Source organism: Terrapene carolina, unplaced genomic scaffold, assembly GCF_002925995.2.
Source record: "Terrapene carolina triunguis isolate 2854851 unplaced genomic scaffold, T_m_triunguis-2.0 Scaffold238, whole genome shotgun sequence".
In the NCBI taxonomy this organism is placed as follows: Eukaryota; Metazoa; Chordata; order Testudines; family Emydidae; genus Terrapene; species Terrapene triunguis.
This window is the reverse complement of record NW_020664589.1, coordinates 15,723,715-15,735,810: the sequence shown is the minus strand read 5'-3', so window position 1 is coordinate 15,735,810 and position 12,096 is coordinate 15,723,715. Positions and strand designations below refer to the sequence as shown.

General features: G+C 38.7%; 1 protein-coding gene across 1 annotated transcript in view; it reads left to right on the top strand.

Moving 5' to 3' along the window:
* Positions 1-12,096, top strand: part of DENND1A (DENN domain containing 1A) — a 343,291-nt gene that overhangs the window by 289,435 nt on the left and 41,760 nt on the right. Inside the window, exon 20 of the mRNA XM_026657267.2 lies at positions 3,930-4,061. Coding sequence (XP_026513052.1) covers positions 3,930-4,061 — 132 coding nt within the window. The remainder of the gene's footprint in view (positions 1-3,929; positions 4,062-12,096) is intronic.

The window sequence follows — 12,096 nt, the reverse complement described above, 5'->3', positions numbered from 1 at the left end:
TTCTGGAGTAATTTAAAACTATTCTTAATCTGACCTCACTGCCTACTGCAACTTAAAATATTATTTTCCAGTATTAGTGTGAAAAGCGTGCAGGCTACTGGTAAGGAAAAGTCAAATCTAAACATCCCTCTTTCAGTTCTCACTGCCAAATAGGAGCGGATTCTATACAATGATAGAATTTAAAAATGCAGTAGAGCTGGAGGTCTGCTTCCTACAACTCTGCATAGCAATGATGACCTCTTAAATATAATCAAGAGCCCATTTTGCCCTTGGTCTGCTCCAGCTTTGGGTTTGAATTGCAAATGGGAAATGTGGGATTGACCTATTGAGAGGTCATTGTGGTGTGTGTAAGGTCCTTCTTTAATATGATCGTGGAGATTGAATGGGGCTCTATTCCCATCCCTTGTTCATTTGTGGTACAGTATTTCAAAGCAACAGAAATAGTTTTCAGAGGATCCTTATGACTGATAGCAAATAATTGTTAACAGATACAGGATGGTAGCTTTATTTTATACCTGCTACACATTTTTTTTTAAAGTAAAGGCAAATTTTTTCATTTCCCAAATGGAGCAAGGTGGTCAAGTCACTCCGTTACTTGGCCTCTTTTGAAGCCTAACTGTATAGCATTAGGAAGAAGGAGGAATGTGAATAGTACCATCCTCAACTTTCAGTAAGAAGAATGTAAATTACTTAAAGCATCTCACCTTAGGTAAGACTAGACAATCTATAGCTTTAAATAAATGATCAGGCATTTCACAGTAATAATTTATTCAACGTTATTTTATTTACTAGATCTGCATGTGCCCTCTAGTTAAAGGTCTGTTATCCAGGCTATTGCAAATGCCACTTTTAGGGTTATATAAAATAACTTAAAGAATCCCTCTGGACTATGCTTTTACTGTTTGCTGTATGAATTATAATACATAGATTTTCTAGTCTATTAAATAAATAAGTAGTTAGAAAAATATGAAGGAATTCTGCTGATTAAATAGCAATTATTCAATAGAGTGGCTACATTTTACACATCTGTAAATGTTCCATAGCCTTACATATAATCTTTAAAAAATGTTATGTATTGATCTACACTCTGTCACCTGGCAATGGGGTAGCAAATTCATACCTCAGTTTAGCAAAGGCTTTTCCTCCAGGCACAGGTGTTAGGGTCTATCTGTATATGAAACATTATATACAGATATATATTGAATGAATGTTGTCAGTCTTTTTTGCAGAAATCAGTAGAATATTTTTTCTCAGTGTTTTATTTTGTGTGGCATTTTAATATTTTATTAAATTGCCTTGCCTTTCCAATATCTGCAACATCATGTGCTAATTTCTTTCTGATAGGGTGTGAGTGTGTTGTTTCAATATTTTTACTTTGGATGGTGTCTTATTTTAAATACTGTACGTAGCATAAGTTTAAGTTGTTGAAGAAGTGTCTTGCTGATTTTGGGAAATGTCCTGCCTGGACTTTTGGCATGTTTCATGGACAGCAATAGGATTGCAACGTGAAGTATGAGAATAAGAGGCTGAGAAGGTTTTAACTTTCCTTAAGAAACTTGTTTGTTAGCAATTAGCTCTTTTGACATTGTTCCAGATTTGAAGTCTTACATTGTTTGAAAATTCTTGTGTCAATGCTGGTACTGAAGACGAGATTGCTTTAAAGGCAGCTCAGCTTGCCCTGGGTACCATATCTGAGACTGATTTGGTTGCTTCAGACTTGTGAGAAGGTTCAACGTCCCAACTTGTAGTATTCCTTTCTATGCTTCCTCTTCGTCTAAGGGAGGGTTGTATCTCCTACTACCTATCAGTTGCACCCATGTTTAAAGGCTGTTTGTGAATTGAGGCTGCTGCACACAGACTGACATGACAGGAGTTTAACCTAGTTCATTGGATGGTTTTTGAGTACACTAATGCCAGACACCTTAATATTCAGTCATTTGTACCGTGAGCTCAGCGTCTAGTTCTGTTCATGAAGAATCCGATTTCTGTGACTGTTTGGCACAGATGTGCTTTCAGTCATGAAGGCAGAAACATTTTTCAGCCAAGTACGTTCTATTCCTGATGACTGAGACAGTGTTGTTGACTTGTCTGCTTTTTTGGGCACCTTTACAGATACTGAGGTCTTAAGTCACTTGTTCACTGATAATTGGTCTATGAATCAAAACATGATGAATTCCTCTTTAATGAAATCTGTAACAGATCCCTTGGCCATGTCCTCAAACAGAAATATGTTAAAATTAGAGGCAAAATGGTGGCTAGTGTATTTTCTAGCACTGGAGAGAATGCTTAATGAACACTTGCTTCTCTCCTATATGCAGTGCCATCATCTGAGAAGCGTAGCAGACCCATAAGGGGGAAAAAACGTCAGGGATTTGCAATAGTCTCACAGCTTTTTTTGTGATCCACTCATCAGTCAGAAGTCTTCTTTGAAGCTGCTTTTCCTTTGCTTTGTTTTCAGTTTGCATTTTGCTTTCATGTGCATCTTATGTTTCAAAATAATATATACTATTATTGTGTTATGGGGCTCCAAAACTGGCAAGGTCCCCTCTTGCTGGCCCCTGTGAGTTGAAGTTCTGTATCTTTTGCAGAAAGCGATCTTTCTCATAATAGTGTTTGTTGCAGGCCCTTTTTACTAATATACTGGAGTTTGTTACATTTTACCCAGAGAAGGTGGAATTGTGTACACATAAAAAGTTTCCTTCTATGGTTTCACTTTAACAAGTTATTAATTTCCCCACTACCCTTATGCCCATCTTGGTGAACCATTGCTCCACCAGCTGGATCTAAAAAGGTCTCTCAGTTTCTGTGTGGAGCAGACAAAGCCCCTTAGAAAGTCCATCCCGTTTTTTGTTTCACTTGACCTAAACACATTAGGTCAGTCTGTGTCCAAAAGAACCATTTCTAATTGGCTATCAGCTTACATGTCTCATTATTGTACTTTAGCAATACTGAAACTTGAGGGGGCATGTCAAAGGTCACTCCTTCAAAGCAATGTCTATGTCAGCAGTCAACCTCAGGTCAGTCTTGCAAAGCTACAGTGTGTGCAGGTTTCCCTCTATATTTACCAAGCTTTATTTCCTTGACATTGTTGCAAAGAGATTTAAGGTTTGGGCTCACTATGTTGCAGACTTTATTTCTCAACTGATTGTACCAACTCTTTCCATCTTCTCTGATTCTCTATAAGATGTCTGCATGCCTTTGTCTTTTCCAAGTCCATTCTTTATGTTTTATGTTCCTATGTTATATACACTACACACACACTCACCAAACCTTGTAACCTAGGTTGCTTGTTCACTTTACTTAGATCAGAACTTAGGTCAAAAAGAAACTGATGTTAGGCAGCAAGTTGTGACATGTATACTCTTTAAGACATAATCAACATTGGCCACACATGGGCCAACTTACCTAACTTAGCTGTGAATTTGTTCCCTTAATACCACTACACCTGAGTTCGTATTTCCATAGATAAATGTTCTGTTATACAGAATTCTATGTAGGTACATAAAATGATATTAAAGGTACAACTTAAATGTACAAAATGCAAGGAAGCTCAGTTTCTAAGGTTGCATTCAGACCTTTCCTCATAGTGTTGTCTTTATACTCACAATGCTAGAGTTAGAGCTATGTTAGCCCTATCTTTCAAATTTCTGGCTTTTGTCTGTACAAGTCAGACACATTTTATTTAACATAGTTGGTATTTAATGTTTGTGTTTGCAGCATTAGTATTTTATGGGATTTCTGCACATAGACTGTGATTAACAAAATACAATGAAATGTTTTATGCTAATTGTTTTATTTTCTGTGCTTTTGTTTTTTGTTCCTAACATCAAAATGCTTAGTCAGCTTTATCCCCTAGTACCTCCTTTCTGCCCCTTACCCTTAATCAGGAATGTTCCTCGCCATGCAATTCACCTTTTCCTACCATACAGGACATTGCTGAGAATGGATGCTCTGCAACACCAGAAGAGTCCCTACCAAGGACAGCTCCTTCTCCGTTGGGTGAAAAGAAGGACCCTAAACTCAGAGAAGATAGAAGACCAATCACAGTACACTTTGGGCAGGTAGGAGATGTTAGATTTGTTTAAATTGTATTTGTTATAGATAGGCAAATTTAATTGAAAGATTGTTTGTTTAAAGATCACTTTAGCCTTTTCATTAATTTTTACAGATCAGTTACATCATTCTGGGTTTATTTTCCATTTCACCTCCACTTTTGGGAGGCTCTTATGTTTAGTGGTTTCAATGGTTTCTTTCATGTATAAGGTATTTTTCTGAGGCAAATGATATTTTAGATGAATTTGCAAGAGTGTGTAGCATTTCTTTACAGCAATGTAATAATAAACTATTCTGTTCCATTAGCGTGCATCGTGCTACATCCCTTTAGTACAACAGGGTACATTTTTAAGGTGTCTTCAGTTATCTAAGCAGATCACTAGTGTTAGCACAGAACATCTAATTATTATTATCACTTCAGCAGACTTCAAAATTTAAAAGCAATGAACTCCAGTGGAAAAAAATCAATTAATAATTCTTTAATCGTGCTCTATATTTCAATATCGACAGTTGAGCTCCAAATATGAGCTATCCTCATTATGTTTCTGACAATGTGTCTACAAAAATAGCTGGTTTTATACTAGCTAATCAAGTAGAAACTGTTATTTCAAATCATTAAAATCAGAATGGAAAAACACGTAGTATTCACAATCAGCTTTCCAGCATAGCTTACATTAACAGTTTTTATTTGTAAAAGATATTTTTGTCACTATATTCAATGTCCTCTGTTATTCCTGATCTTTTTACCTTTTTTATCTATGAGGCTCATTAGAGCACAGAAATGACTATCTGGTTTCTTAAAGGACAAATTTGGAATTAATATGGTTAAAAAACAGTGCATTATCGGAAAATGGAAGCTCTAAAATGACAGGCAAGCCATATTTTAGGTAAACGATAGTAGTAAATAGTAGTAAAGCATATGCCTAGCAAGTTAATATAACTAGATTTCTTACTATTTAGATATGAAATCATGTCTACATATGCATAAGAAGCAATAATTTATTACAGCATCTTATTTTCAGTTTTCCTTTTGATCTTCCTTTTCCTTATCATTTTAGAATTGGATTGCATGTTTTTAGAACTTTGGCTGCTGTGCTCAATGCAGGTTGTTGGAGGTTTTCTCGAACAGATTGCGCCCCAATTAAATTTTTGAAGTGGTGGTTTATTTTTCATTTATTTTCTGCTCTAGTACAGTTGAGGGGGTTTGGGGCTACTGAAGAAATGCAGCCACCTTGATCCACCAGGAAAACATTGCCTTTCATTAGAAACATTCTGAAATCCAGACAAACCCTACATTTTTGTTTTTTGTTTGAGAATCCTTTCTCCCTCCCCCCCCCCCATTTTTTTTTACGTTTGCGTGAACGGTGGATCATCCCAACACTTTGCTGGATTACTAAAGTAGATAATCAAGTGGACAGTGCTTACCCAAAGTCATGTGCGGGGAGGGATATGATCACTTTCAAATTTTTTAAAGATCGCTTTCTCTCTGTCAAAAGAAACATACATCAGCTTTAGTGAACCACTGGCATAGTTGAAAGGCTCACTTGCTAAATGCTTATTACTGTCATTACAATACAAATGTCAGTTTCCAAAAAATTGTGTAACTTGGTAGTTGTAGGGCTATCTTGCTTACAGTCTTTGTTCTTCCACAGATCCTCCTGATCATAGCACCACACAATATAGACAATTAAACAATACTTCCATGCAAGTGGGTGAAAGGTGTTCAGTTGTAGGAAATATAAATTGAGGCTTTGAAAAAACTTTTACTATTTCAATGGTACATGAGCTCTAACTGGTGATTAAAGGGGGAGATTTTAGTGTCACTTTTAACTCCTTGTAAAATAAGTGAGGGGAAAAATCAATTAAAAAGGGATGAAAACTGCTGAAATAAGAGCTATTTGTGCATTCGCAGGCCTTATACACTGGGGAGGATGAAAGAGGCTTTTTTCTTATTGTCACTTGCTTTCCATGTCTGCTAGTATTATGCTAGTGTATGTGGTGAAGGCAGAATTTTTTAAAATGCATGCATGCGGATTAGGGTCAAGCCCTGTGTATCAGTAATGCAGTTGGCTCACCCATACCACTGCAGCGCCAGAGCCTACCAACAGCAGCGATATGCCTTAATTGAGACATGCTGTCAAAGTGACAAACACATTTGCATACAGTCTATTTATTTTCGTTGGAAAGGTCTGCAGTCTGCTGTTGGTTGAACATTCTTAATCAGCTTGCTGTAAGTGAGCCGGCAGCTAGCTGTCCTATGTTGGGTGCTTCTCTTCATTACATGACAGATTAGCTAAAGGGGGATGGGCTAGGAAGCTAGCAGCAACCTTTAATTTTAACTCATTATATCTCATCCTATTTTAAGTTAGTTTCTAGCATTTCTCGTATAGTTTTGTGTCCATACTAGCAGTTATTAAATTGCAAAAACTGTAAGTAAAACATCTTAAGGAGGCTAAATATTAAATGCTCAACTGTTCAGTTCTATTGAGAATTTATCCAGTATTATTATCTAGCATCTTAACTATTAGATTTTGCAGCATAGAGATTTTTAAGATGTCTCATCTTGCTTTGCAATTACTTAATCAGGCATCCCCTTAAGAAGGTGTTTAATTTGGTTAGATAATTAGGTTAAATTGTTGACTTCTGTTCCTATAACTGCCCAGAGATTGAGAGAAGCTCTCCTTGGTGCCCATATGAATGACAAAATTATGTAATGGGTCATTACAGGCTGGGACAATCGCAGCTCCTTTCCTCTCCTTTTATCTTTCATGGCTTTTCTGTTCTGCTTAGGACTGTGGCTGTGATCCTAACCCTAGGGTGACTCAGGTAGAAGACACTACCATCATGCACTAAGAACCTCGACAGCTATCCAACTAATAGTAGGGGCAATGATTGCAAAATCACCGAGTGTTTAGCCAGTGAAGAGAAGGGGGAATAATTTTAAAAAACCATTTGAGGGATCCAGGAGGCTGGATCTTCACCTCATTTCTTTAGATAACTAAGGCTGTCTGTCTGATGCACTGCAGAATACTTCCTCTACCAACGGCTTGCTGGCCTTAATGTTGACAGGGATCATTTTCTTTCCCTTGTTTTAAAGCTTTAGACCAGACTGCATCACACATTCAAATGTTGGTGTCCACCATTGCCACCCTGCCACATTGCTCGCCATGGCTATAAATGGAATCATCCATGAAATGGATGTGTGCCTCAAAATGCCTGTCCTGCACCTAACGTAGACTTTGGGACAGGGTGGATGAGAGCAGCTGTAGCAAATGGCATATAGGGCAGGTTTGCTGACCTAGAAGTTGTAGCTTTTCTTTCCATTCTCTCTCCAGGTAGATGGTACAGGTTTATCCTTTGCCCATATGGAGAATAAACACAATACTACATGGCAAATAGTCTATAAACTCTTGGATTGTTCCTTGTGACTTACATTGTCAGTTCAAATTTGGAGTCTGTAATAGGTGTTGTTCCAGCCTATTCTCCACATGTCTCTTCTATACACACGGCTGTATTGGATGTTTGTCAAGACACAGAACTGGAAGCAGTTGGACCCACTATGACACGGGACGTGATTATTGGTTAGAATGTCTGGGAAGAATTTGAACAAAATCTCAATTTTCTTCTCCCACATTTGAAGCACTCATGCCTGCGAAAATACTGTTTCTCTCTGGGTAGATCATAGATCTAATCTTTTTATGTTCAAAGTAGGGAATAAGGGTGAGTGTCTGACTCTGAACATTCGTAAAGCGTTTTTCAGATTCTGAATTTGTGTTAGTGATGCTTGAGTTGTGAGCTTTTGCTGGAAGTTTCAGCTTCCATCACTAGTCTGTTATTGATGGGGGAGCTGTGGTGATGAGAACACCATATAGAGCCTAATGTTAAACAGCCCCAGGGCTCTACCACTTCACAATTTTCATAATTGATTGCTCAGCAGATAAATTAAAGTCTGGGTTTCAATTCTGATAGATTTCAGAAGTGATGTTATGTGAGGAGCTTTTAATTTCTCCCCACCCTGCACACACACCTATTTATATCATGTTCTGCTACCAGGAAAATTGAGTCACAGCAATAACGCCAGTCACGTTACGAAAAGAGCGCTGCTCTTATTCTTGGTACAGGATTCAACTTGGGGAGGGGGCAGATCTGCTGGGCAAAAATCTTGAACTTTATTCTTTTTCTATTTGCACAGAAGTAGACATTTCTACATCCCATGCAAATATTTGGATAGGTGCCATATTTACAGATCAATATTACTGCCAAAAGACTGGGTGGAGGGAATTATCTTTTCATGTTGTGGTTGAAGAAGGAGAAAACCTGGTAAATGCAGTCTGACTTCCATGATCTTACTTGTGTATGGATCTTGATATGAACTAAGGAATAGATTTCATTCACACTTGGTGGCCCCTATATTCAGACTTTTCTTTTCTTTCATTTATGCAATAGGAACATAAGTGCAAGAAAAACAAAGTTTGACTATATAGGGACCAGTTAGTAGCATGCTGTGAAAGGAAAATTGGTCCTCCCACTTTACAAACTAACTTTATAGAACAACCTGATCCAATGGCAACCCTCCTTCAAAATGTGGATTGGGAAAGTGAGCCCCAGAATTATAGGGACAGCTGCTCCCTCATCCTCTCCAACCACCTCTCCTCAAGTTCCTGAAATGAGATCCATGAGTAGTGTTAATTCTCCTTCCTTAAACCATATCCATAATGCAGTTATGAGCCACTTGGCCTCAGGAATGGGGCCTGGGGAAGAGATTAGATCAAAGAACTTGTTATGTGGGTTACTGTGTTTCTCTCATAACAAAGTTGTTCAAATAGCTCATCTTCTTCTTTCCTTCTCAGCTTGTTTTAAGTTTGTCTGTTGATGGGACATTGATTTGCAAGGATAATGTGAAAGTATCAATCTGCCTGTTTTTGTCCGTACATCATCCCCGGCACATAGTTACCTGAGTGCTTCCTGAGTTCCTCACAACACCACTGTGGGAGGTTAAAAAATTTGTATCCTCGTTTTATAAGTGGGGAACAGTGGCAGAGAAGGGCTAAGTGACTTGCTCCAAGGCCACATGGAAATCAGTGGCCACGCTGGGAACTGAACAAACATCTTCTGAGTCCCACAGTGGTGCCTTCACCTCAAGACCATCCTCCTTCCTGGTATGTCATTTGGATTCTTAGAACACGTTAACCTTTAATAGCCCAATCTCGAAAGTTGAGTTTATCACATCATCGCCACAAGACATTTAGAAAAACAAACCTAAGTCCACTAAGTGACAAAGATGCCACAGCATGAGATCAAGTAAATTTAAAAATGGGAGGAAAACTGACAGCTGAGAGAGAAGTGAGATTCAGGACACGCTCACAAGCATTGAGATAAAAAAATCAGGTGATTCTGATTATGGATTCTGTGTTTCCTGAATGTGTTCGGCTGTTATCTATTTAGTGACTCTTAGTCTATTTTCAGAGAAAAGGGAACAAGGAAAAATATCATAGCCAATGACTGATGAACACAAAGTATATCCGGCATCATAAATTATTCTCTCATATTTATTCAGTCAACATTGGATTTGTTTTTATTCAATCAGCTTGGTTGAAGAGAGGGCTGGAATGGTCATGCCCTGGCTCATCCACAAAACTTTCTTAGCCTCCCAAAGCCCCCCTCTGCCACTCCTTTTCCTACCCCTGCAGGTCCTGGGGAGCTTAGTACACGCTGCTGTCATATCACCAAGAGGTGGCTGCTCCTTTGATGAGTGCAGCTTCTTCAAACCCTGTTTGTTATGTGCATGTCTAATAGGTACCTCACCATAGTATTTAGGTGCCATTCATAACATAACATATGAACATAAGAACGGCCATACCGGGTCAGACCAAAGGTCCATCTAGCCCAGTATCCTTTCTACCGACAGTGGCCAATGCCAGGTGCCCCAGAGGGAGTGGACCAACAGGCAATGATCAAGTGATCTCTCTCCTGCCATCCATCTCCATCCTCTGACAAACAGAGGCTAGCGACACCATTCCTTACCCATCCTGGCTAATAGCCCTGAGTGGACTTAACCACCATGAATTTATCCAGTTCTCTTTTAAATGCTGTTATAGTCCTAGCCTTCACAACCTCCTCAGGTAAGGAGTTCCACAAGTTGACTGTGCGCTGTGTGAAGAAGAACTTCCTTGTATTTGTTTTAAACCTGCTGCCTATTAATTTCATTTGGTGACCCCTAGTTCTTGTATTATGGGAATAAGTAAATAACTTTTCCTTATCCACTTTCTCCACATCACTCATGATTTTATATACCTCTATCATATCCCCCCTTAGTCTCCTCTTTTCCAAGCTGAAGAGTCCTAGCCTCTTTAATCTCTCCTCATATGGGACCCATTCCAAACCCCTAATCATTTTAGTTGCCCTTTTCTGAACCTTTTCTAGTGCCAGTATATCTTTTTTTAGATGAGGAGACCACATCTGTACGCAGTATTCGAGATGTGGGCGTACCATCGATTTATATAAGGGCAATAATATATTCTCAGTCTTATTCTCTATCCCCTTTTTAATGATCCCTAACATCCTGTTTGCTTTTTTGACTGCCTCTGCACACTGCGCAGACATCTTCAGAGAACTATCCACGATGACTCCAAGATCTTTTTCCTGACTTGTTTAGCTAAATTAGCCCCCATCATATTGTATGTATAGTTGGGGTTATTTTTTCCAATGTGCATTACTTTACATTTATCCACATTAAATTTCATTTGCCATTTTGTTGCCCAATCACTTAGTTTTGTGAGATCTTTTTGAAGTTCATCACAGTCTGCTTTGGTCTTAACTATCTTGAGCAGTTTAGTATCATCTGCAGACTTTGCCACCTCACTGTTTGCCCCTTTCTCCAGATCATTTATAAATAAGTTGAATAGGATTGGTCCGAGCACTGACCCTTGGGGAACACCACTAGTTACCCCTCTCCATTCTGAGAATTTACCATTAATTCCTACCCTTTGTTCCCGGTCTTTTAACCAGTTCTCAATCCATGAAAGGACCTTCCCTTTTATCCCATGACAACTTAATTTACGTAAGAGCCTTTGGTGAGGGACCTTGTCAAAGGCTTTCTGGAAATCTAAGTACACTATGTCCCCTGGATCCCCCTTGTCCACGTGTTTGTTGACCCCTTCAAAGAACTCTAATAGATTAGTAAGACACGATTTCCCTTTACAGAAACCATGTTGACTATTGCTCAGCAGTTTGTTTTTCTATGTGTCTGACAATTTTATTCTTAACTATTGTTTCGACTAATTTGCCCGGTACCGACATTAGACTTCTTATCTGAGGGCCAGCTGACCTGCAGGGCTAGCACTTGACTCCTGGTTTCAAATCCAGCATCTAGGAGGTAGCTTAACTAGGCATAAGCGGGACTGATTCCAGCTCCTTTAAAGGGCCAGCCCACCCTGTGACAAAGTTCCTACCCTGCAGAGCTTACACCATTAACAGCACCGCAGGGTACAATACAGTGCAAAACAAACCTAGGCTGATGTGGCTGATCAGACTAAACCATTGGCTGTTCGGGAAATATTCAGCCCCTTCTCCCTTCGTGCATCATTCCACAAGAAGTGAATTATACTGGCAGTTCTAATCACTTCTCTAATTGTTTGTAGTCTGTATGAATGTGTTCAAGGTTGTACAGAATATTGTTGTTATCTGGGAATAGAATTATTCTTATTTCATTTATGTTTTCAAAAGGTGGAATTCAATAAAATGGAAAGGGAGAAAAAATGCAAAGGACTTTTGTCAAGTGGCCATTTATTTAAGAGATTCGATTATATTCCACTTCTGATGCAAATTAGGAAGAATTAACATTCTGGGGAACCAATTTTAACTGAATTTCAGGAATAGTGGATTAAATTGAAAGGGTATTCACATTACTAAAGCAATCTATCTGTGAATCTAAATGGGCTTCCCACTTATCCAGAATGCTCTTCTGAGTTGGATTCTTATTGGCAATTAAACTTTTGCGGGGTGCAGGCTGTTCTGATCATTTGGTGTAAGGGAGCTATGCAG